Genomic DNA, 27,803 nt, shown 5'->3' with positions numbered 1-27,803 from the left:
GTGTCTTTTGTATTTTCTCTTTAAGTTTACAAAAGGCATTTGATAGAGGAAAACATGCACACCTGGGAATGAGCACAGAAAAGCTATTCTGGCTATTTTAGACTTGTAGACAAATTTGAATCGAGTCTGCTGTTACGACTAACAAAAACAAGGTCTCTGGGCATGGCTGAGAGTTAGTAGCCCTTTAATTCCAGAAAAAGATTGTAGCATGCACCAGTGAACAAGATGTGCAACCTCACCTGAAGCAAGGCTCTGCTCAGAGAGCAGGATGCAAAAATAGCACAGACCGCTAGAGGGATCAGTATTACAAAGCATTTTGTCAGAGTGCTGCAACCCCTCTCAGAGGAAGGGAACACCAGTGGGCAAAGACGACCGCTTTATGACAGGCAGTGAGAAGTACAAGAAATAAACTGAAAACAATCGCCAAACACATGCAGTTCATGGGGTACCCCATTACAAAGATGATGTACTGAAATTCTTGGAGAGAAAAGCAAACATGGACAGAAACTCACAATACCTATTTTTTTTATTACATTACAATAAATAGGAGCAGTACAGTTTGACAAAAAAATGACAAATTCCAGATCACTTCACAGCACATACTCCTAAAAACATTAAAAATTTTAAAACAGTGGTTTTTTTTTTTTTTTAAACTTAGTATCTGGTATGACCAACATTCCGGTCACGCAACCAAATGATGGAAAAACTGGATCACACTGCATATGTTCCACATCAAATAAAGCACAATGTACAAAATGTGCATGTTTCAGTTTACACTATACAAAAATAGTTAAAATACATTCCAGGTAAACATGTTACATTAAGAAGTCATTCTAGTAAGAAGTTGGCACTCAAGAGGAAAAAGCAGAAGTATTTTCAACATGAAAACACGAGACAGTGGAATAAAGAAATGTTAGGAAAGATTTACCATCTATGTAGCTTTATGTAAACTTCAGACAAAATGATTTGTATACAGTTTGATGGTCTTTGAAGGTAATAACTGTATTGCTTTATAGAGCAAAGAGTAGAAGATTGTGTGTCGGGATTTACCCATGACAGAGATCCTGTTATTGTAACAAATTCTATGCAGTGTAACTTTTTTTTTCTTAAGTTAGGAAAAAAATTTAGGGCAATGAGACTGGTTAAAAGAATTTTCAGTTCTGAGAAAACCGATGATAAAGTTGTTTACCCATGTTACATAAAGCTACCATAAGAAGGTGTTACTCCCTGACACGTGGCAATTTAATGTATTAACATGGTAAGTGATTCACATGTTTATTTAGCATTTACTATCAGAAATGATAGTACATCCAGGTATGTTTTTTGAAAGCATTTCAAATATGGAAAAAACAGAATAATTATGAGATCAACGTGTGCAAGCTGCAATCCAACATGCTTCACCAAATCTTTACAAATATTAAGACAAAACTGCACAACAGTGGCAAGGATGAGCTTTTTTTTTTAATGTCTATAAGGGCAAATGTAAATAGATTGTAATAATTTGATTGGTAGCTACAGATCACACTTACTGAAAAAACTACTTACATATAGCTTCATATTAGAGCTATATTGATCTGCATTTGATGATTAAGACATTTCTGCTAAATTTATTTCTCCTACCATTTTTAATTAAATTAACATGAGAATTTTAGACCAGCCCTAATTTTACATGCAGTGTGACTCAGTTACCAAAAATCTTAAGAGTCATCTAAGGACTGCTTTTGTTTGCTCAAGATATACTATCAAGTTTTGCTATGCTCTTCATATATAATCAAGAGCATCTAAAATGTGCAAATAACCAGCTGTTTCCAATACATCTTTTAACCTTGGATGCTGTAAAATGTTTTGTAACATTAAGAATTTGTCTGTATTCCTTACTGGCCCTTAAAATATAGTGCTAGTCTCTCCTATTACCATTTTTCACAATCTTTCATAATCTGAAGTATATTTCGTATCGAAGCTGAAAGGGGAGAGACTGGGTTTTGGTGGGGGCCTAGGGGAACAAGCAGTGCAGGCAGGGAAAGACGTTCATTTGTTAAATTCTCAGCCACATTAGTTAAAGAACATGCTGCAATCCAGACAGTATACTTCCCCTGCCAGCTCTGCAGCTCTCCACCTAACAGTCACTGCTGTATTTTTCTTTTTGTAGAAAGAAAAAAAATTACATTTATGCAGTTGCACCTTTGACATCATATCTAAGGTCTAAGTTACGCTGGTATATTAGAATTCTACTGTGTAAAATTTCCATGTAATGGTTTAGCTATACTTTAGGTTAGAGCAATGCTGCTATTTCCTGTTCCAAACTTCCAGGATTTACCAGTCCAGTGTCCTGAATTATCCTACATCAATGTCATGTTTAAATTAGGGTACACTGAAGTCACGCTTTCAAATTTTACTCTGCAGCTGACTTAGGGACTAGTGTACCTTCTGGAACTGAGGCCACAGCTAAAAGCATCTAACAAGGCAACATTTGCAGTAAGATGACAGGAACTGGCAGCACTGAAATTACTGGCTCTTACTTTGGTGCAAAATGACTAGACTACTTCAGTACCAAAATGGAAAGCTTCTGCAAAAATTCTGCATTAATTCTGATCAGAAGAAAAAAAAGGAAAAAAATCACAAGAAAATATAACCACAGAGAAAGACAACATTAAAATCTTGGTCTCATTTCATGACAGTCTAGACACTGGAATGCCACTCACCAACCATATAATCTGTGCAACAAAACCAGCACTTCACAAACATCACACAAACATTGAGTCTGGGAACAATGTTCTACGCTGAAGATTTGTGCAAATTCCACACCATTTTATGGCATTGTGGATTTCCAAATTATTTGCATGAAGCAGCTAAATTCAAGCTCATTAATTCATTGATTTGAGGTTACTAGAATTTAAAAATAGGCATCTGGAAATATTTCATGCCACCCTTGGGAAAAAAAAAATGGTTTTAATTTGCTATATAATTTAGGAGTCATTCTGATTTAATTCTTATGATAAATTCTGGATCCATGTATGAATTAACCTAAGAATTTGAATCAACTTATCTATTAAGGCTTTCTAGTTTTTCCTAGAGACACTAAGGGTGAAATCCTGTACCTACTGAACAAAGCTACTTTAAGATAATTTACTGCTATGGAGTCAGGAGAGCTAAGATTTCACCTTGGTGTCTTCAGACACAAGGAGTTAAGTGAAAGTCTTAAAGCAATGCATTAACAACAGCAAATCAATCTAATTAGAACTTTTACTTTTTCCATTGCCAGATGTGCATTATTGTCTTTTTTTAAATTTTCTTTTTTTTTTTTATAGAAAAAATATAGTATTTAAGGAGTGACCGTGACAAATTGCAGTGAAAAATTTTTTGTGAAAGTTTTATCTTTACATTCATTAAAGTTGATCTGAAATGCTACAAGACTAGATGCCTAGAAGCAAAATCTACAGGAAGACTATAAAGGCTTCTGGTCTCTCTATATTGCAGTCAGTCTAAATTAAAAGGAAGTCTGAAATGAAAGTCTCTTTTGCTAACTAATCCGTTTTCCCAACCAGATTTAAAAAAAAAAGAAAAGAAAAAAAAATAAAGGGGGTGTTAGAATGTGTAGAGCATCATTTCATTGTTTTGTTTGCACACAGAACGAAAGTTCACAATCAGTAAGAAAAATAGGAAGTTAGCAACTGTGCATGCACCAAAGAGTCCTAAGACAGTTCTCAGGTTTTTGTGTGTGGGGGTTTTTTTTGTTTGTTTTGTGTCTTTGTTTGTTTGTTTGTTTTCTTCACAGGCATTGCTAGTTCAAGAACCAACACTCAAAGAATACTGGCACTTTAAGAGGAATGAAGTTTCCACTGTCATTAAAAACAAGCATTCAGGTAAAGCTAACAGGATCATGAAGCAGAAAGTAAAGTAATGCTAAAACAAATGCTAATAATTTAGTGTAATGTACAAAAATTACTTAAGTATGTCTTAAGAATAAGGATAAATTGTATTTACATAATTATACACTTTGTCTTTGTCTTCTTTTTCTTCTTTTTCCCGTCTTTGCTCATCTTCTCTTTGTGTTTTCTGATTTCTCGAACTAATGTATAGAAGGCATCATCAACACCCTGAAAAAATACAGAGGTGCACACATTAAGATCACATTAACAGACTTAATTGCCTACATAAGTACAGGCTGTTTTCATCTGACCAGATCAGGTGAAGTGTGTTCAATCAGCAGTCTTGCTGCCTGCCAGGAGAGCTGACACCGTCTTCTCCTTGCCGAAGCGTTTACAACATCCCTAAATCAAGCTGTGCATTGGAGGAATTGCTGGGGCACCAACACCCTCTTGAGCGTTTCTAGATTTTGGGAGTGGGCACCTTGGGAAAAATGGATTGAGATGGATGGGGGACTACAGTTGTCTCCTGTCATATATGAAATGCACATCTGACTGCATCACGTCTAACTGCATCACTGTACATGGGCAGCAGAGCCCACAGGAGAGCAGCTCTAGGCAGCAGCCAGCCAGTTTGAACAACTAGTCCTGGCTGCAGGCTGTTCCTCTCCTGAGGTCTGAGGAACACTAAGACACCCAAATGAACTGTTCTGACACCAGCAACAGCTAGCATCATCTGCCTGCCTTTTCTCTACTATTCCCAAGCTGGACTTAGAGCAGCCTGCGGGTGAGTTACTGCCCAGGAGCTGACCACAGACATCCGCAGGTACAACTCTGTTAATAATGTGACTTGGGAACACGTACTGCTCTCGTGTCCACGTAGGTGAGGCACATGTTGTCCCACCTCAGACTAGAAAAGCACAGGCACCACATCTTTAGATTCCAAGTATATTATTACTACTAGATTTCAGAATAAAGCTCTGAAGCATTAGCTAGCTTTGCTTATGCCTTAATAATCTACACGGCTTTTACAAGTAAATACAAATATTTGCAGCAAAAATTTGGTACCAAAGAGATGGTTATGATTAATCTACATATTCATGTCATTTGTCAGGCATACTAATACAGTAATCACATCATAGTGTTGTTTTTTTTAAATCTTTACATAAGCAAGTCAATCAAATCAATTCGGCATTGCAATGATAAATTAGTATTTGATAAATCATTCAATTCAACCTATATGAAGACACATGGAACACATTATCTGTGTGTTCTATCACGTACAGTCATTTAAAATCTCCACAGCTCCAACAGTTAAGCTACAGACACAAATGCTAATGTTTCTTCACACTGAGTAGTTTTTCCACTTTTGGGGGGATAATTATAACTGAGGAAAATTAGCTGTTTTGACCAGAGACCTGTATGCCTGATGTGAACCATAATCGAGTACAGTGTTAGACAGTATACTTTGAAATGACCTATTTATGTGATACAGTTTATTTATATTATTACCTACCTTTCAGGCTGCCCCAAATCCCAACTGAGTATGTGTTCTCAGTAAGCCCTTTACATTTAATACTGACAGTTATAAAAACATTAAGAAAAACTTTATTTTTCACTCCTTGCATTATCTTTTAGATACGTCAGAAATAGTTGTGTAATGTTAATGCATCACAGTAGCCAACTGCACTACTATAGAAACTGACTTAGAAATTCAGCCCTACAACTGACAGGCAGCTTCCTACCTCTTGTCAGCTAGTTTGCCTTCAAGCTGCCAATTAAAATCAAGTCTTAGTTTATTCCTGTATACCTACTTCAGCAGAAGAGCAGACAGTGAACTCTGAAAACAGGGCAAAAATAAAATGTCAAAAATCAGCTTATTCATTGCTGTTTCAGTCAACTACCAAATGGTGATGAAACCATTATATGGTTTATATATGTTAAGTCCAAATAACCGTGAGATGTTAACTAGCTACACCTAGAAAGCAATGCTTCCAGTATAACAGAATCGTCTAGGTTGGAAGAGACCTCCAAACAAATTTATTAAAAGCTTTCATGTGTCAAGTTTATAAACATGTTTACAAATAACTAATGTTAGATCAAAGTCCTTAGTAGCTCTTCCACCAAAACTAATAGTACACTCTGCAAGATCTCATGACATATAAAATACTCTAGCAATTAAGTTGCTCTAAGTTTTAAAGTGTTATTTGTCAAAATAAAATTGATGTATCATACCTAGTAAAAGTACCCACAGTTCTGGAAAAGGTCAGGTCTTTTGAGAGTTACAAAAGCTAGGTATTATTTTATAGACAGCTACTGTATTTTACTTATAACTTCAGCATTAATGCACAAAGTACATTTGGCAATGTTCATGTAGGGAAATGATCTACAAATAGTGATGGTTCAAAGCATATCTGCTGCAGTTCTCATCTCAGACAGCCAACTACGAGGAAAGTACTAAGAATCAGTCACAATAGAGAACAGTTTCATTCTTACAACAAGAAAAACTTCTGCACAATATTCATCTACAAGACTATTCACATCTCCTTACAAAACTACTTCAGCACTTCAGACTTTTACTGTGCTAGAAAAGCATTCATTACACGGACAGTTGTTAGCTTTAAGTGGCATCTTCTAAGACAAACTAAACAGAAATTGCAATTGAAGTCTTCAAGTGAGCAGTCTACCTTCCTTAAACTATATTTTAAGTAAATACAGAGAAAGTAACTCATACAAAGTAATATTGTGGGCCTTTAATCACATGGCTTCACAACTAAGGTTGAAATCTTATTCTACCTAGTAAGGTGATGATCTTTTAAATACAGTGCATGTTGCAAAATACTTGTGAAGAACAACTTTCATCCTCGCATTTACACCTTTGTAGAGCAAGCTTTTAAAGTTATTAACAACATATATACTAGTTTCTGTATTTGAACAGAAATTCCTTTTAAATTTAGGTAATAAATATAACATAACATACAAAGCATTTAGAATATTTGTTTTAGGACTGAGGGATTCAAAATAAACTGATCTTTCAGTCTGTGGATTAAATGTTAAAAATGAAATTAGAACACAAGTGGAAACTCTGTTTACAGAAGTTCCCTAAAGGCATCAATACTACAAAATCAAATGTGGTCAACTTCCCCAGTTACTTTTTTCAGTAGCAAGGGACAGCATGCAGCTGACTTTTCTCCCTCTAACAATGGAGTTATTGTGCACAAACTTTTCAGGAAGCATAAGATGTACTGAATGAATGAGTGCTTTAAATCCAGGCTTAGCATTAGAAACTCAAAATACACAATGTATGCTCCAAGCTATACCACACAGCCACAATAAAGGTATATTTGCTCTGAAAAACAGAGGCTGAGAGTAAGTTGCTGCATTCAGGACAGAGCTTGCTCTTGACTCTTGTTTTTCCAAAGTGCAGCTAAGAAACATGAAAGGAACAGAAAAATCCCACTGTTCCTGCAGAAACAACCTGATCCTGGCTACAGCTTCTCTTTGGGGCACCACAGTTCTATCATCCTGTAGCCACACAGAAATCTGGATGTCTGGTTATGCGGTTACAGGCATGTGTGCGACTTGGCAAGTAACCTGAATCTATCAATAAGAAACCACAAAATCATAAGGAATTGGGATTCCTTAAGGACTGCAGCCTCAAATAGATCTTTACAAAAGTTTAAAATGGTGGAAGAGTCTTTTAAATATATTTAATAAATACTATAATACACACAACAGTTGTGAGAAAGTGAACATGTATGTGTCTGTAGTTCCATGGAAAAATCATTAAATTAGTTTTAAGCAAAAATCTAGAAGTTAATGAACTTTCATAATTCAAGTATTTTTACTAACACAGCTCAATCTGAATTGCTTGTCTAGATGCTTAATTTATACCATAGAGCAGCTTTTCATTATAGTATGTTTTTTATATAAAAACTTACTTAATGCTTTCAAGAGAGAAATCGTTTGAGGATCTTACACTGAGTTTCAGAATTTTCTTCTTGCTTGTTGGAAATGAAAAAATGAGCAAAAGGTTTTATGTACTTTCTGCTTTGTGTAACAACCAAAGGAATTAAAATCTTGGAAAGTGTCAGCAGTTAATAATAATCTGGGTAGTACAAGGTTGCTCAAAACTTTGACAAGATTAAAGTAACTAAAAAGGCACCTTGTAAGTGACAAGGTGACTGAATATTCCTAGAGGTACCAAAACACTCTGAACCATCAAATTTGACTACCCGCAGACAAGAAAGGAAAATAAATACTGTGCATCACTGCAAAGTGTGCTATAATTAGTATTTTTGAAGTTTTGAATACCAGCTGAAAAACTTGCATCATTAGGTGCTGCTCTCCTTAGCTTTTCTACTATACAGCAGGCTGAAATAAGATACATATGTCACGGAATGGGAAGTAATACAAGCCAGAGTGTTTTAAATGCTAGACTTCTTACGCCACTAGAATCACTACTGAATTACAGCTGTACCACAAGAATTTTGGAGTATGCTTCCTCCAGCTTAACCTCCTAAATATGAAGTTGCTGAAATGACTATCAGTACCTTGAAGATTTTTAAAGGAATTCATTTGAATATGAAGATGAATGTCTTTTCTCCTGAGCAGGCACTCTGCAAGTTCTACAGTCTTGTATCCAAAACTATTTTTGAAATAGGATATGCAAAAAAGAAACAATATCCATTGCTGACAGAAGAGATTTCCCTTGATCTGGGGAAAAAAAATAAGATGACATACTTCTTTTGGAAGCAGGCATAAAGAAAATAGGAGGCAGGTAAAAAGAAAGCATACATTCCCTCAGCTATATTTAAAAAAAAAAAAAAAAGAATCCCAGAATCTGAAAAACAAATAAAACCACAGTTCCCAACATCCTATTCTCCTCCCAAGGAAGTCTAAGAAAAGGAAAAGCAGAAAATTCAAGATCTAGTATACCAAAAGAAATTTTACTTCAAGGATTACAAATGAATGCTTTCTTTACTAGACTAATTCTGGTAATGGGGATCAAGTGGGAAATTATTTACTAAGTGAAAAGGAACAAAACTTCCCATAGGAAGAGGAGCTCAAGGAACAAGGTCAAACCATTATCAAGGTGGAGGGCAAGGGTTTAATAGAAACTTAAAACATCTTACATGGAAACAAAGGCACTTCACATTGTGGCTATATTAGTAAGACAGCAAAAAATAGCATAGTTGGCTTTCAGAAGACTACAGGAAGGAGGCCTAGACAATTTTAATTCTTATTTCACTTATCAAAAGCAATCTTGCCAAGTTGCTTTAACTAGAAAAATAAAACAAGGTATTTCCATGGCATTTTATTAAGATATTTAGATGCAAGACTGGGGGGAGCTTCATAACTGAAGTTTCAAGTTTCCTGAAAAGGAAGCCTTTGATACAAACAGTATCATAAAGCATCTTCTCTTAAGCAAATATCTGAAGTTGCATCTTAGAGCAGTCATTCACTCTTAGCTTTTCAGTGATATAATAATCCTGAGAAGATCTAGAAAAAAAAATGTTACATAATAAAATCTCTCCCTCCTCCCTCTGAGGATTCGATTCCCTTATCGAATTAAATCTTCCTGCAGGTACAACAGTCTTTTTAAGATGGAATTTGAATTCCACAACCTTTCTGCAAGGTGTTCTAAAGTGTGAAAAACACTTCTTGAAAAACAGACGCTATCTTTTAAACAACAGGAAACTCCATATCATCCTCCTGCTTGCAAAGTATATAAGGAGTAACAACCCACTTTCTGATTTGTTGCAGAAAGAGGTAAAAAATTAATGGGTTAGTAATATATGCAAGGAGCTATTTTGGTGGTTTATCCAGACATCGCTGGAAGTGATTGAGACTAGCACTTTTTTCCACATCACAGATTCTTCTCTCCTCCTCCTTCCTATTCTTCTTACTTGGAGTCTATCACTAACAAATTATTTGCGACAATTCTGGATGTTTTTTTTTTTCAGTTGTACTTCACTGTTGCCTGTCCCCTCCCCTCCTTTTCTTTTTAAAGACTCAGGAAAAAAAAAAAAGTGAGAAATTCCTCTTTCTGCACCTCAGAAGGCCTATAAATATTATCTTCTCCCCTCAGCTCATCAGCTGAAGGTTCAGTCAACGTCCAACTTCAGTAGTATCTGCAACTGAAAATATTAAAATATTTTCCTCTCAACTTCCTGACACACAAAATTAAATCTGCACTTTACAGATGGAGACCCTGATATGCAGGAAAGACCTCCTCTTACTCTATTTAACAAAAACCTTTAAAACAAAGCAAATCCATGTGTTTGCTAAGAATATTATTCAGGACTACTATACTGGAATCTGATTGGTTTTATATCTTAAATTATGTAATTAATCATAAAATGTCTGATTTGCAAGATATTCTCAATCAGCTTTATTTGACAAATGATTTGTAGAACTTACCCTGTTACATTACAAGACTTACCCTGTTACATTACAAGACTTACCCTGTTACATTACAAGGCATTTTTTAATTTTCACGCACCCTGGAGTCTTTTCTTCTTTGCTGATTTTTTTCACTCTGTACTGTCGAATCTCTCGCACCAATGTATAAAAAGCATCCTCCACTCTCTGCATTGTAAAACACAACTCCTTAAAAATTGCTTATTATCAATTGACATATTGGAACACCCATGGCAGAGGAAAAAAACACCAAAATTATGAGCTTTACTTGAGAAATGTATATGGATCTCCAAATGGTCCACAGAAAAGCTGTGTTCATATTGAGTCCAGAGATAAATATCAAAGATCCTGTCCATCAGAACAGCACAATGGAACATGGAATAAAACTCTCAAAGATGTCACAGAATAAGCCACAGGACCTGCCTTCCTAGCTGACAAAATTTCTTTCTTACATAAGATCAGCCTTGCATTTAAGGTACAGTTTAAGATTTAGCCCAGTACCCAACTTTGTCAAGCAAACTTTTTTCTCCTCATTAATATATTTAAAATGCTGGGCTTGCATATTTGTTGCTTGATAAGTACTTTTTAATGCAAGGAACTGAGACATGCCAAAGAATTTATTGCTGACCAATTACCGTGAAATCTATTCTACAAGACTTCTTTTCTTTTCCTGTGCCAGGTAGCACTAGGACAAAACAGAATAAGAACAATTTTCTTCCATTTCTTCCAGTGCTGAAAATAATAGAACTTGTATTTCTGAATCTTTTCACACATTTTTGTGGGCATGAATGTATTTAGCAGGCACAAAGCGCTATTAGATTGGTAACTAGGGGGTACTTGCACAAAGTTAGCCAACTATTTTCACTTCTTAGCCAAAGTGAGAACCTGTTACTCTTTGGGCTGGCAAAGTAAGCTTGTTTCTTCTGTTCTTAAAGTACTTGCTTTGCAAAAATCTGTGCAACAAGCTAACAAAGTATAGAAAAATTCTAGATCAGGCAATTTCATAGCAGGTTACAAATAAATAAATTCGCCTAAGAATGCTAAATTTCATTATTGTTTCTAAAGCTACTTATAGAGCAAACACGATGCTTCCAGATTTAGGAGAGTGAATATTTGTGTCATGGCAAAGTGCTTTTAAAGCATCTCAAGTGTATCTATTTCAGAATAACTTTCAAAGTAAATACTTATTGTAATTAGAGGTTATTCTTCCATGCAGACGAAGCAACAAGTTCATTACTGATCATGTTTAAGGGCTTAGTTCACATCCACACAAAAGGCTCACCCACTCTGCTCTTTCTGGGTTACTTCAGCACCCGCCAGGATCAATAACAACACTACGTACAAACAGCCTGTGATGTTCTGCTGCTCGCATCTTCCTTTCGTTAAGGGGAGCTCTTCAGGCATGCCAGGGCAGTGTTTCACTCTCCCTGGTCTCACACCTTACCTTTCTGCAGCTATGTGTTTATATCACTTAGAGATGCTGAGGACTGAAGAATGGTGTTAGCAAACACAAGATGAAAAGGTACAGCGCCAGCTTCAAGTTGGTGTTAAGGTTTAGCTGAGGCTTTTAAAGGGGATAGTAAATCTTTCATTTGCCTTCCTGTCAGTCTCATCACCTGTCTCCTCAGTCACATCAAGTGTTGTTAATTTACTATAAGGTCAATATTTGGAATAACAGTGGAAGAGACTGAAGATCAAGGAACACAGTACAACCATGTAAGCCCCAAAACCTTACGATTATCCAAACACACAATCCAGGCTTTTATTTGGCAGTTTTTCCTTAAATTCTCTCTCCAACCCATCTTTGTATTATACAACTTGTAACAAATATAGCTAACATCTACTGCTGCAGTTACTGGGTTATTTTGCTTGACCTGTACCATCAGTTTTCATATTTCAGACTCATTCTTAACACACAGCTGTTTATCTGAGGGTATGTCTGACCTACAGCCATACAAATTTTAAATATTAAATGAATTTTATTCTAATTCTTGGATTGTATCTGTTATACAAAACATGTCCTGTTAGCATGTTAGACAAATTCCCAAGTTGTCTTACATTTCAGGTCTGAAAGTTTGCACAATTCAAAAGAGCCATTAAAAACAGAAAAAAAAAAAAAAAAACACAAGTAAAGCTCATACTTTCATGTTTTCCTAGAAGGCATGGAAACTTACTCCATTAAAAAGAGGAAAGAGTAAACATTGATCCGCTGCTATGTGCCAAAGCACAGGCTGTACAAGAATCAACATTTTTGCAAATCTACTGTTTTGCAGTAGAAATACATAATTTGATTATGGAGCTTTCACATGAATAATTAGATAATTCTTCACTCAAAGTTTATTGCCAAATTCCCCATCACCATCAGGAGCTGTGATTTGCTTTAGCAATGCAGAGAGAGGGAGAGAGACAGAGTGAGAAAAGAAATTGCTACTACTGCCACCATCAAGAACAGTCTTATGAACTCTGTTGAGAGAAATTATTCTGAAAGAAAACTGTATACAAAGAAAGACATTTGCTAATTTAATTATTACAAGGTGACATTTTTAAAGAGCCAGGTGCCAGTTTTAAAAAGAAGCCATTTTACCAGCAATTTATTTTAACAGCTCTCAGTATTTTTTCCTTAAATAAGCCTGCCTCACACATCTGGAATATAATCAACCAGTTCTTTTAGCTGACATAAATGGAAGTAAAAATATCCTTTGGCAAATATTAAAAAGTTAAGTAAATAGCAGTTTAGATGTGAACAGCCTGAAGAACCCATAACCTCTAGGGCAATGTTGCCCTAGATGCTTTTGACTTAGAAGATAATCTTTCTTTGCAAGTAATCGTATTTTAAATTGAATGTTTGGCTATTTCAGTAAGGACCAAAGCATAATCAGGAATTTTCACCTGTTTTGCTTCTATAAATAGTGCTTAAAAGAGATTATTAAGGTTAACCTTGACATCTCAAAAGCATTCCGTTCACCTTTATACACTTCATAAGAGTTAGTCTCCTAAAACCAACTATTATACAAACAAAAGTATTCCTGTGGACATGGGCAAAAAGAATGATCCTCACTTGCGTAAAGGTACACCTGACAAAACTTTGGAGATGCAAAGTCAGTTCAGCCAATACCAGGTGGTATATAAACCTGCAAAAACCTACTAGCTCCTGCTACATGAGATTAAGGCTCTTCTTGTTTTTGCTGTCTATAAATACAATGCTTCAAAGGACTATTTGGAAACTGTTACTGCAACTCAGCCACATGCAGAAGTAACTTTCACTAGTTGGGGTGGTAGCATTTATTTAGTTGAAAGTTGTGTTATCTTACGAAGGTTAAATATCAGACATACATCACTACACTGACATAAAATACTGCACAAAATCAGAATTGTAATTATGAATTTAACCACTTGAAAGTTAAGAAATGCCAGAATTACAGCTGCCTGTCCTACCTGAAATTTCACCCTTGCTGTGCACATGTACCCTTTTTTGGCTGCCTCTATTTATGTTGTCAGCAAAATGTTTAGCATGTTTAAAATGTCATTTAAACATTTAGCAATGTTTAAAATGTCAGCAAAATATTTATGTTGTCATATGTTGCCTCTATTTATTGTTGTCAGCAAAACTGTTTTCCTCAGTATCCTGGAGTCATTCAGCACAGATGTTGGATGCCAAAGTTCTATTCCAACATTATCAAAACGTTTTCTTTTTCCTGAGGCCTTCTCCTTGGGAAGGACTGAATTTTTCTGGGAAAGTTTTACCTTACAAACAAGTGGCACAAAACAGAAATTCACCAAAAAAAAAAAAAAAAAAACACAACTCAGCCTGCACTGTGAGGTCAAGTCATAAATAACTGAAAACAAGATTTTAAAAATGGGAAGTGTTGCACAGCTATACACATAACAGCAGCTTTGAGTGAAACAACAATATTGTTAAACAGATACAACAAATCCCTAAAAAATTACAAGTCAGTCCAAGCAAATTGTCTAAATTATCAGTTATTTGTGCATCTTACCAGAGACATAGGAATAAATGTCTGTAAACACTGCACCAATTACACACAGGTTCTCTCCAGACATCACAGTATAAAAACAGCATCCTTGTCATGTAGGTCAACTTAATTAAACACTTCAAAAAGTGTATGTTCTCAACAACAACTAAAGCATGCAGTAACTCCTACATACCTGCTTTTCCTTTGAGTCTAATACTAGTAGGACAGTGGCACGTTAAAGGATACCCCCTAATCCACATCTTCATTGCCAGTCAGAACCGAGTAAATCCAAATACACTAGCTTTCATAACAACTTATTTCTGCACTTCATTTCAGTGTTATTCAGTTTCTTATTTTTGACCTAGTCTATCATTTTTTTTAAGATCTTAAATAACAACAGAATTAGTTGGAACAGATGTAAGATTTTGCCTGAGCATGAAATGCTTTCATTTTCAAAGATATGTCTTGGCAATCAAAACAGAGTAGACAGGCAACTCCTTTGCATTTCTACCTCTCTTACTTCCCCAGAAAGCCCCTCTGGTTTTAACTCCCAGCAAAGATGGGGCGCAGAGAAGACCTAAAGCAGCTACGCAGCAGGGAGCCCTTCAGCAGCCCATTAGTGCCCACATTTGTGTGATGGCAGGTACAGGAAGGAAGGAGAAAAAAGGTTCCTACTGCTGAATACTCATGTCAGACCTTCTGCACATTTCAGGAGTTATTGGACCATCAGCTACACTTGTTCATAGACAGAAGTTCTGCATGTAGCCAAAGAGTATCAGATTTTTATTATTTTTTTTTAATGACAAAGACTGAATTCTGCCCAATAAAAATATAGTCCACGGACCACATCCAGCTCACAAAATGGCTTGACCCTCCCCCCTCAATTTAAAGAGTTACTTTTGAAGAAGGTATATGTGCATTTATATTTCTAGATAAATCAGCGTGACTTGAAAGTCACAAAACATATATATGCATTTATACACATATATATACACTCACATACATGAATATTTAGATGATCTTGCTGTAATTTAAAAAACAGGTTCTTTCTCCAATTCACATCCATCTTCTCAACGATAATTTATTAACACAGCTTTGTAAACCTCCAGCATGAGGAGGTTTAGTAACACAACGTGTTATGAACACCACTATGAAAGAACCAGCAAACATACATAATGATTCAACTTTTAGAATGCAACATTCTCAGCAGAGACTAGTATGTTTCTTCACTTTAAAATCTGAGACCTTTAGGGACTCCTTATCTGCAGAGGGTGTAAAGCTTGACTTTGAAAAACAAAAGCCAGCCAGACCCCTTCTATTATATTTCAATTGGCACTACCAACAATACGAAGTCACAGATTAGAAAACGAATTGTAGCAGTAACAGTTCATAAGAGACAAATTTATTGTCCTCTGAAACAAGTACAAACCTCTGGCAGACCTCTTAAAAGACTTATCTGGATGAAAGAAAAAAAAGCTGATAGTACTTCAGGTAAAAGAAGACTAGAAGAGTGGACAGGTGTGGTGATTTTTGAGCATGCAGTTTTGTATTAGGCATGGCAGGCTGCTTGTAGGAGTAATCTGCAGTTTGTGGGTGAGGGAACCTTCTTCGAAGATACACCCACTTTCATTAAAACTGTGTAGGAGTATTTCCTAAACAACGCCTGACACTTTATACAGCAGGCAGAACAAATTAAGATCTATATGTTAGTATAGAATTTGTATTTCAAACCTCAAATGTAATTTCAGAGTTCTTTTTATCCTAGCATCTCAATGACAGCCACTAATGCAGGAGCTTCCAAACACTCTATTCACACCACTTATATGCCACACTCTTCAGAACACTCTTATGGCCTCGTTTATTGTCAGCCACTGAAGTTCTGTAGTTCTGTTTTCCTTATCCTACCTGACAGAGGTTTACAGGCTCTCTTATTGCCAGAAGTTAGAATCCCTTGGATTCCTCAGTGAAGTTTTACTTATCAGCCCAGGTTTCAACTTGTCAGAAACTTGGGTGGGTGTAGCAAGTTTGCACTAATGAAATATTCACTTCTTTTATCCAAAAATAACTTGCATACTGTCCATGAAGAAGTTCTGCCAAATGATGCAGCTGAATGTATTCAGCAGTTACACAGCATTACTTGAATTGCAGCATTCTGCCCTTATTTGCCTTTTTCTGCTACACCTACTTCCCGATTCATAGCTTGCACGCAACACTTCTGATTATGCAGAGAGTACAAGTTATTTGGCAGCTCAGGCCTGGTAAAATTCTGTACTGAGAGCCTTTACTCTTACAAAAAAAAAAAAAAAAAATCAAAATCAAGTTTGTTTAAGAATACTTTCTCAAGCACAGAAACAGTTTCACCTGTAACTTCCAGCTTATCTTCTCCTGAATATACCACCATGATATATACCACCATGTGCAGCTTTGTTCCAGAAGAGTGACAGAACACTGAGAGGGCCCTAGTGCTGCCTCTTCCACCTATAGCAGTGGAGTACAATAAACAAGTGTTTGCTCTAAAAATGTCAGGAGCACAAGTTTACATCAGCAATTAATCCTGTAGAACCACATTATGGTTTAGAAGGGACCTTTAAAGATCATCTAGCTCCAACCCCCTTTCCATGGACATGGACACCTCCCACCAGACCAGGCCGCCCAAAGCCCCTTCCAGCCTGGCCTTGAATACCTGCAGGGACGGGGCATCCACAGCTTCTCTGGGCAGCCTGTGCCAGTGCCTCACCACCCTCTGAGTGAAGAATAGCAAGGAACTTACCCCTAATATTTAATCTAAATGACCTGTAATTTCAAAGATGACTTACGGTCAATTGCTTAGCTATAAAATAGGTTTATCAAGTATGTTCCACTAATGCTAAATCAATACCTGAAAGAAAAATTATTTTGGTTACTAATTAAGCATACAAACAACTCATCTTCTAGCCTTATGTTAAGAATTCTGCAACTGTCTGACAGTGGAGTGCAATAGCAGTGAGGGTCTCATTCTTTAAGTTTGTGCAACTGAAGCAAATCACACATTAATGAACAACTACAGATTGTCAGTGAGATGACAGAAAAGACACCACAAGAATTTCTACTCTGCAGAAAAACATCCATTGATATGACCAAGCAATTGTCAATACCCAGAATGATTAACTTTATGATAATTAAGATGGGAGTTCTATATTTTTATCTGGTAAGTTTTGAGCTTTACCTGTCTTGTTTTTGCTGATGTTTCAATGAAAGGAATTCCGTAACTTCTTGCTAAATCCTGAGCTTGTTTTGTATCTACTGTTCTGGAAGGCAAATCACATTTGTTTCCTACTAGCACCATTGGGACATCTTCAGAGTCTTTAACTCTTTTTATTTGTTCCCTAAAGAAAAAGACAGATTTTATTTAATAGATATTAATAGTTTACACAGTAGATTTAAAACCACTGAAACAAAATGAAGATAAAGCATTCCAATGTCATCCCTTATATTGATCTACCACACATACACTATAAAAAAAACACCAAAAAGTAAATTGACCAATCCTATCACCATCAAGTATATTATCTTATTTTAAAAAGGCTGACATTTTTCAATAAGTTTATCCATCAACAATGCTCATAAGGCTAAACTGCCACAGCTTCTGATGTCATTACACAAGAATTCCCCGCCCGCCTGCCCCCCCCCCCAAAAAAAAAAAAAAAAAAACACACAACAGTTAATGTCAGAACGAGCCTAAGCAGCTCTGGTATAAATCATACTACTGATCTCTCATACTCAGCACTCAATACCCAACTCATTTGCCAAGATAAAATGCTGTCAAAAGCCCTATGTCTGTTGTCTGTACTGTGTTTTTGTGTTGTTTAAGTCATCATTACAAACCCTGCTTTTAGAAAGGGGGGTTTTAAACTTTGTCTGAAGTCCACTGGTCTGGTACTCTACAAAGAGAAATTTGGTATGGAGGTCTTTTCAAACACAAGCTAGAAAACATCTTTACAATACCATCTAGATGTACAGGTCAGGAATCTCAAGTAACGATCACTCATTTCTTTTGCTCTCCCAAATAATCCAGAAGCCATTTCTTTAATTAACATTGTCACTGTTTTCAGATATTTATTTATAAACCCTCAGCTTCAGACTGTAAGGCCATCCACAGGTGTGTGAATGCAAGGAAGAAACTCCAGCATCCGACTCAGTGTTGAGATAAACAGGGAAGGCCTTTTTACACAAGTCTGCAAATCTGTCTTTGTGGAACTAAAAAAAAAAAATATATACATATATATATATATATATATATATATATATATATATATATATATAAAAAAACCTTGGCACTCCTTTTTGCCTTATGTCAACACCTTGCTTTCTTCCCTTCCTCTTCTCCAGCTATAGGAGGCCCTTTTGTAGGATCACATAACGGTTTGGGTTGGAAGGGATCCTAAAGACCATCTGGTTCCAACCCCCCTGCCATGGGCAGGGACACTTCCCACTAGACCAGGCTGCCCAAAGCCCCATCCAGCCTGGCCTTGAACACCTCCAGGGATGGGGCGTCCACAAGTTCTCTGGGCAGTCTGTGCCAGTGCCTTGCTACCCTCTGAGTAAAGAATTTCTTCCTTGTATCTAATCTAAATGTACCCTCTTTTTCAGTTTAAAGCCATTACTCCCTGTCCTATCACTACACACCCTGACAAAGAGTCCCTCCCCAGCTTTCCTGTAGCCCCCTTTTAAGTACTAGAAGACACTATAAGGACTTCGTAAGTCTGGTTAGATGAGGAAGAGAAGTTTAGTGTTTTTTTTTTTTCCCTGAAACCAAGAGATATTTTGTATTTGTCATCCCTGCTGTGAGAACTCTTAAGTGTTTCATTTTTTTTAAGTCACTGCTACCAATACATTCTTTAGTTACAACATTTTATACCTAATGACATTTACACAAAAGCTGGCTAACCCAATTTAAATTTAGAAAAGGAACTGTCCTGAAGCAGAGAGCCCACAGTACTCTCCTAATCACACAGTTGCTCCAGAAAGATAAGCCAGCAGTAAACTATTCTTGTGGCTAGGAACCTACCAGTTCAGCTACTCAAATCAACACACGACAGTCAAATGAGCTGAACTGCCAGCATACAGGAGAAAGTGAAGCTGTATGATCAGGACAGTTACAGCTCCTGACTTTGATTACATTGAACTGTCATTGTATCCCACCTTAAATGAAGAGCAGCACCTTCTATCTGATACAAGCTGAAGTTGCATGTTTTTGTAATTAGATGTTGAGTTTATGCTTATTACTTACGTAGATTTGTCAGCATTTAAATACCTAACCAGGAACAGCTTAACATTATTTGTCTGGGATTAACCTTAAACTGAAGCTGCTAAACTCAGTGATCTTTAGTGGGATTTGCATTGCCTTCTAGCAGAAGGTAAGTAGAATTCAGTAATATTAAATATTATTAATTAAAATTCAGTATAACATTAACCTACTAAATTACAAGTGGCCTGGTATGGTAATCACCAGGAGAGACTGGCTTCTTTTTCCATTTTACTGTAGCTGATGTCAAGAAAGCTGAGTTGAAATTTTATCTAAGTCAGCCATCACCCTGGAACTGAGATTTTGTAAGTCTCTTTCTCTCTTTCTAAAGGTGTTAGAGCTCACATCTTACTCTGCACAGGTATTTTTCTTCCCTTCCCCCCCAAAGAACAAAGGCTAACAATTTATATTATCGCCTATAAGTTTCAACTGTGTAAGTTTTCCCATCTTAACACACAATTTTATTTATGGAATGAGCAGTTTACCTTTAGATATTTTTTCACTATAATAAATAATATCCACTGAGGCAGAAACATTAAGTCACATTAATTTGTAACAGAAGACCTTTTAGATATGTTGTCTGCCTAACTTCCAAATGAAGCAGCAGACTTTCAGATTACCCAAAATTACAGACCTACAAATGCATACATAAATTGAAGTGTTGCTAATTTGCATATTTCCCTTTAAGTGCTGTTTCACAAGAGGTCAATCGTTATGCAGCATAAGAGCAAACAACCTATCCACCTAATACAAGAGTTAGTCAATTATCTTTCTATATACACACCTATAATGGTGAATATCTTCAAAAGATTTTGTATTGTTTATAGCAAATACACACAGGAAACCTTCTCCTGTTCTCATGTATTGGTCCCTCATTGCACTGTATTCTTCTTGACCTGCTGTATCAAGAATATCCAAGAGACAGGTTTCCCCATCGATTACTACTTGCTTCCTGTAGGAATCCTAAAGAAGAGAAAAAACATAAGCCTTGGTTAAATACAAACAAGCAAGATTTCGAGCACCCATAGCTCAAAAAAATTCTAAAATTGCTTACTAGTATTTGAGCATAACTGAAAATACTCGAGAGTTAAAATCCAAATTTAAAGATGTGCAAATGACAGCATAAAAACATTGGTAGCCCGTATTTATACTAATACAGTAATCCAGAGATGGAAAGAGCACTTAGAGGACATGTTCTGATCTGTATTCTGCATCTTCAGCAGGTAACCCTGCATGTGTGTGTATGTGTACACATACACAGGACAGTTCTTATTCCGCACAAAGGGACACAAAGTACAAATTGGATCCAGATCAAAAGCCTCTCCCTTTGTTAATATAAGAATCGAAGAAACCTGTAACCATGATTTTAAAAAGTTTAAGTTTACTCAATTTACCAACAAATAAAGAGTAAAATTTGACTTCATTCTATGGATGTTTATGAAAGCACTATGCCACAATGTACAACAAAATTGAAAGGGTTCACACGAGAACTATTCCAAGAATGTATGCCTCTGAAAAAGAAATGATATATAAAAAGCCTCCAGTGTTTGGGACAGAAAAATCTATTTTGTACTCCTAAGCAGGTACATACAATAATAGTTATTAAATTATCCAAGTTTACTAGATATAACTGAAGTTCAAGCTTTTCAGCCAAGACAGACCAACACAAAGCACAAAGTCAGATAAAAGCCCTAATGGGTTAAGAGAACAAACATTGGAACAAATTATTTCAACTCTATCAATTCAAAGTTTTTAGGTCACTGATTCAAGTAGCTGAAATCTGTACAAAGTCTCAAACAGCTAAATGTTAATGCATATTTATGGGCCTTTTGGTGCTAGGTTTCTGTTGAGTACATAGTTTTAGCAATAACCAGAAGATGAACATTACTTTTCCATACAAATCTGAATTTGCTATAAGTACCTATATATTCTAAATAAAACCATGTCAATAAGCTTTAACAATGTCACTGAGTAGTGCCATGAATTATTCTCAGTAAACAGTACTTGTAACACATAAAAGGTGTCAAGACGAAATCATGGCATTACCTTTCCAATCCTTTCGGTAGAGCTTAACACAATATTGCTTCTGTTCTTATTATATAAACAGGATCTTTTTAAAATTCTGCAAAAGTGAGCCTAAGCTACTGAGAAGCAAGTTAAAATTGCAATTCTAACTAACTTGAAGATGAATTCAAAGTGATCTTGCTTCCTTTGTACGCATTTTAAGGCAATATACATCTATTTCTATGCACTTTGTCTATTTGTTGTTTTTTTTTTAAATAAGTTTCTGTTCTTTCTTGTTGCTCATCCTAAAAACAAGCAGTTGTATAGGATCAAAATCTTGAAGTAAACAAACTCTCTAATCTCCTATTTATCTTTAGCCTGGCTATCATTCAGCAATATCAGATAGAACAATATTGACCACTTACCCTTTAAGATAAAAGTTAAACTCCAACATGATTTTGGAAATTTATTTCACAAAAGCGCAAACTCAGTGTTTGAGTAAATACTAGGTAACTTTAGAAAAATATAAGCAATGTTTAAACATTGATGCAGATGAGACAAATAAACAAGCTCCACTAAGTTTTAAAATAAGGTTAATGTTCCATGTCGATGCTTAAAGGAGAAGAATAAGAAAACCTACACATCTCTATTCCAATTTACTTAAATTCAACAAGACATCACCCATGTTCTATGATTAACTTTATCACAGTTCAGTGACATACTAGTAGAACTTCTTGCATTATACTAGGCATGTTTAAAAAGCCTATTTCATTTTCACCCCTTACAATTTGACTGCTACTTTAAAAATACGAAAAACAGTTCTTGGAAAACCTGTATTACTCCTTTGCACCTTATCACTTCAGAGGAAAAGAAACACACCACAAATGAGTCCTAAACAAAAACTTTAGGAAACTTTCATCACAGAAAATAATTTTTAAAAAATTCTTCCTGCAATAAGTGCTAACTTTAGTATGCCATGTTAGCAGCAGTAGCAAAGATGCACCAGCATAAAGCGCAGCACAGGTACAAAAGCAAGGAACGCCTTGAGAAGATATTCATTTTGCTCAATTCTGGAAGGAAAAGTTTGTCACTAACTAGAAAGACCTGAGATGAAAGGAAAAGACAAAGGATGCGGGAGAGAGGATTCAAGTTTGAGATTTCCTAAGTTACTGAAAAAAAAAAACATTTTGCTTTTTCAGTAGTTTTTGGTTTCCTCCCTGCCAAGGAGTCAAACATTAAATCACATTTGTAGGGAAGAAAACTGAACCACCACGTTAATAGCTCAGGTTTCTGAGACCCCAACATCACTGCGGTGAACACCAGCCTATACATATCACAGATAAAATTTAAATGTTACCGTGCTGTGAAAGTTATCAAGTCCAGCAAAAAATGAATGTAGTACGTACTGAAAAGCTCAGCGCCAGTTACGCCACTATGGTACTTGTAATACTCTTACTTCAAAACGCAATAGCAGAACCCAACACAGCCAGACTCCCCTTTACCAATGAAAGACCCCTTCTTGTGAATTTTTAAAACCTCTGTAGCTTCACTGCACACTGGAAGATACTGCAATAAAGAAACACCTAATTTAAGACTATCAAGTAAAACCAAAATGCAAACTAGAAATGAATCTCAAAGTAGTACACGACTCCAAATATGAATTTGCCATTTTTCCCAGTATGCAGACACTACCTACATCAAAAAGTTTTAATTTAATTAATCACATAGCCTGCTGTTATTGGCCTTTCAAGCCATAAAAAAAAAATCACACGAATTATGCGAAAGGAGCAATAATTCCATCTGTTCACAACTAACACTGATAGCAAAACATGATAGGAGGTCTCAACTATGCACTACATATGGAATTTATCTGAAAAAAATCTACTGCTTAATAAATCCCATCTCAGAGAATAACTTGTTTTAAGAATGCACTATACCAATGATTTAATATTAGAATATCACAGCTACTAAGACTAAGCTATTACTAAATGTTGGTGGAAGTTTCACAGGTGCGCAGGTTATTTAAGAACACACAGACTTAAATATAAGTATTTCTAAATCACTCAAGGGATTTTGCTAATCCAATTAAAAAAAAAAAGCCTTTGTCAGCCAACTAGGAAGGCTGTTCTTTCTCTAAGACATTTAAAATATGACCCACAGGTTAGTACTAAATATGCTGATGCAGTGAAAATAACTATTGAAAAATTTTTAAAAAAAGTCATCACACAAGATATTGCAATTAAAGATTTAACAAACCTCGACCAGTAGAGGGCACTAGTCCAACTGCTCTGCGTGTTAGGCCAGATTTCCAAGGGACCACATACACAGTCTTAGAAAAAAACACTTGAAATTGCTTGGCTATAAGCATGTGTTTGGACATCCATTTCAAGTGATATGAAATTGCGATAAACATATAAAGCATGCATTTCTGAGAAACGGTAGCCACTCAAACATGCACTCGTTTTAATTCTTCCCCCCCCCCCCCCCCCCCATCATCTGGTCAGACAGAAATCTATAGAATCTAGGATCTATATTTATACCCAAACAGCTCATGAGACTAGAAGCTTCCCAAGCAGCTAAGACAGTTGTTGATTCACTCATTCTAATCCACTGAAAAGAGCAACAATATTACAGAATACATCCGTGGTTAAGTAACCAGTTATTTTTTTTTCCTCTTCAGCTGCACTGTTTTAGCAATGCAGGAATTTTAGAAGTGTTGAATTTCACGTTGTTAATCATGAAAGATTTAAAACCACTAAATAACCACACAGGTATAGAATCTGCTATATATAACAAACACTCAGCTCTTTTCTCTGTCTTCTCCAAAAATACTTACTTAGCTTGATTATTTGCCTGTAAGGAAAAGTTAGTATTTTGGTAACAGCCATGTGGCAATAAAAGGAACAGTAGTAAGTGAAAAATAATAGTTGTGACACTATCAAATCACCTTATTAGTTACTTATCAAAACAACTTTAGCCTTGTTTCCTTATACTGCATGAAGAGACAGCCTCTATAGCTATTGTTCTTTAATCAACCCCTACCACCACAACTGTACAGGAAGCACAACCTCGCAACCCTTCTGAACAGAATGGGATTCTGCCCTGGTGAGGACTGAAGCATTTAAACCCCATTACAAGCCCATTCGCTGGAACCCGTTTGTCACCCCAATGACAGACCACCCCCGTTACAACAGAACTATTTCTTCCCTAGAAGCTTAACTGTGTGATTATTCTACAGCGCTGTAAGCAAACCAGGTGATTTACCACGTGAGTAGGAACATCCAGTCTCCACCTTCAAGGTCTCAAGATTTACAAGACAAAAATGGTAACTAGCGCTCAGACAACCTGCAGGAGTTACAGAAGACCAACACCGCTGCATGCAACACGTTGTTGACGCAGGTAACATCCATTAGGCTAACCGTTTCTTTCTTTCAGAAGAAGATATTGATTATGGACCACAGCATTACAGTCATCCTGCCCATTACTAAGTAAGAACCATTGTTCTCGGATTTTATGTCCTTTCTACATGGGCTGTGTTTTAATTTTATTGTCTTACACTAAAAATTATTTGGCATGCCTCAAAATACTCAGCTTGTTGATTAGCAAAAATCCCTCAAGTGATTTAGGGATACTGATATTTAAGTTTGTGTGTTCCTAAACTGTTTACACAGGTCTGTCCTTATATGACATTTTCTAATACAGACCCTCCACAGTACTTTTTGTGGTGTTTAAACACACCTCTAATCTCGGAAACCCAAATGATTATGAGCATGTATTACAAACACCAACAACTTCCTTCTGCAACCAAAAGTAAAACCCATTTTGCCTGTTCCTCTCAAGGAGTTGTGTGTACCCTGTTTTTTAAGCATGTTTTGAGTTGTCATTGTTTTTGTTTTCAGCTTTCACATCTTCATAATTGAAAGAGCTGCCTTCCTAGTGCTAGTCATTCTTCCTCTCTCCTTTTCACAAAATCTTCAACAAGCATACATGAGGTTACTTGGCCATTTAGCAGACAGACAAAACACACGTGCACATTAAGATAATCCCAAACTTGAGCCAACACATCACTCTTTGGGGAATATTACCTCAGGTGCGTACTTCACTAAAGACAGCCTCCTGCCATCTCAGGGCACTGGTTCCTTTCACTCACGTCCACCTGAAAATGACTACATAGCCATTTTCCGAGTCACCATTTTATGCCTAGATTTAAACCCTTGTGATTCCTTGAAGTGAGCTTGGAAGCGCCCCATTGTATAAACATATAAATGAAGTCATAAGCTAAAGAGCTTCAACGCTGGGAACATAAAGATCTTGGGTAAATTATAGCGTCATTTCTCCTTTTATACAGTCTGAGGTTATTAAATCCAATGATCCACTGGAGATTTCAGACAACACGAGTATTTTTCTTATATTTATAAGGCAAGGCTTGCCTGCTCATTAAAAACCTTTAAAATACCGTAACTTTTAAAGCTTAAATATAATTTCAGATTTTGAAGGCCTATGCCATGTATTCCGAAGAATTCACTATAGCAGCTACTTTACACCTTTTTCTAGACACACAGATACACACATCGACGTGTTAAAAAAAAATCGGGTTCCAAATTTTTGCCTCATTCAGCATAGCATCCCAGAATACATTGCTCACCGTGTGAAACAGATCACAATGATAAGAGCTGAGAAAGCTTGACACGTGCATTTCAGAACTATAATTGCTCCTTACACACGACTTTCCTTTTCGATGTTAAAAGACTGATGCAAAGCTAAAGTTTTAGCAGGCATTTTCAAATGACTTTGGGGAATACTTTCTTACCAAGATCCTAAAAACTTGCATTCAAACTGTCCAACAAAACATGGCAACTAACGCCATATTTTAGTCGATCAAAACTGTGAATGTTTTATCCGTATCTGTTGTTCCACAGTCAGACCAAGAATTACAGCGATTTGCTCATACTGGCGTGGTGCGGACCTTTACTTTTGAGCCCTTTTAATACAAAGTCTTGTTCTATAATTTTTTTTTGTGGTAAGCATCCAAACACAAGCAACCACCATTACCGCTGATAATCCCTCATCACAAGAAGCACAAGATGAAGTTGTTTACCTCTATTGTAGGGTCATATTCATCCACAAAGTGATTCTGAATTAGCTGTATTGTCAAGGCACTCTTGCCTACACCACCAGCTCCAACGACAACAAGCTTATATTCTGTCATTTTTTAGCAGACCTGATGACAAAGAAACCAACATTAAGCAGAAGAGAGTCAGGCTCCAACTAATGAGGATGCTGTCAGCGCGTTTTCATTCACCGCCGCGTTCCTTTACTAGCACCGGAAAGCGATCCTCTCCCGGAAAGGCAGGACAAAAAGGGACGAGGGAAAAAAAGCGATTTCCCAGCCAAAATCACACCTCTGAAGCGCGGCGCAGAGCTGCATACACCGACCGCGAAGAGGCTGAAAAGCAAGGGGCCGGAATTAACAAATTCAGGCAAATCCCCGCGAAGAGGGAAGACTAGGGAAGACCATCCCCACTGCCTTCTCCCCAAGTTCCCGGGAGGCCGCCCGGCTTTCCTCGGGGCCGGGGCTGCCCCCCGAGCCGAGGAAGAGCCCCAGGGTCGCGGCCCTTTACCGGCCCCCCAACCCCCCCAGCCCCGCACCTCCCGGGGCCCGGCCCCGCGCCCGCCCCGCCCCGGCTCCCCTCAGCGCCCGGCCGGGGCTGCGGCCGCACCGGCCAAACTTTCCGTGCCGGCCCGGCGGCCGGGCCTTAAATTACATAAAAAGAAGGGGAAAAGGGGGCGAGGGAGGGAAGTGTTGACTCAGCACAAGGGTGCCGGGCTCCCGGAGGGCGTTGGCCACCTGTCCCACCGCCCCCTACCGCCGGCGAGGGCTCCGACTAAGGGCAGCCGGCAGCCCGGCCGCTCCCCCCGGTAAAGGGCGGCGAGGCGAGGGGCGCCCGGCTGCGGGCAGCCACCTCCCCTTCAGCGGGGGACGAGGGAGGGAGAGCGGGCGAGGGGTGCGGGAAGAGGGCGGCTACCTGCGTGGCGCTGCGCTGCGCCGAGCCGCGGGGCGACGCCGGCGTCTCCGTGCCTGCCTGCCTGCCTCGGTGGGCCGCCCCGGCGCGGCGGGGGCTCCGCCTCGCTGCCCGTCCCGGTGCGAAATGGCGGGGGACAGGGAGGGCCGGGGCTGCCGAGGGAGCCGAGCGCCGAGCGGGCGGGCGGCCGGATGGAGGCAGGCAGGCAGGGCGGTGATCGATGCGCTCC

The 27,803-nt window shown here is 37.5% G+C and overlaps 1 protein-coding gene across 3 annotated transcripts; it reads right to left on the bottom strand.

Moving 5' to 3' along the window:
* Positions 1-508: 508 nt before the first annotated feature.
* Positions 509-27,803, bottom strand: KRAS (KRAS proto-oncogene, GTPase). 3 transcript variants are annotated; one of them, XM_040545193.1, is made up of 7 exons: positions 27,578-27,766; positions 26,650-26,772; positions 20,332-20,510; positions 17,469-17,628; positions 10,342-10,457; position 10,290; positions 509-4,097 (listed from the first exon to the last, which is right to left on the bottom strand). In XM_040545193.1, exons 2-7 carry the CDS (start codon positions 26,758-26,760, stop codon positions 3,981-3,983), a joined length of 684 nt encoding a protein of 227 aa, XP_040401127.1. In that variant the 5' UTR covers positions 26,761-26,772; positions 27,578-27,766; the 3' UTR covers positions 509-3,980. The 3 variants fall into 3 exon arrangements, with proteins under 3 accessions (XP_040401127.1, XP_040401126.1, XP_040401125.1); XM_040545192.1 differs by lacking the exons at position 10,290; positions 10,342-10,457 and having other exon boundaries at positions 27,578-27,750; XM_040545191.1 differs by having other exon boundaries at positions 4,028-10,457; positions 26,650-26,997; positions 27,578-27,803.

The sequence above is a fragment of the Cygnus olor genome, chromosome 1, assembly GCF_009769625.2.
Source record: "Cygnus olor isolate bCygOlo1 chromosome 1, bCygOlo1.pri.v2, whole genome shotgun sequence".
Taxonomy (NCBI): domain Eukaryota; kingdom Metazoa; phylum Chordata; class Aves; order Anseriformes; family Anatidae; genus Cygnus; species Cygnus olor.
This window is presented reverse-complemented; position numbering and strand designations above follow the sequence as displayed.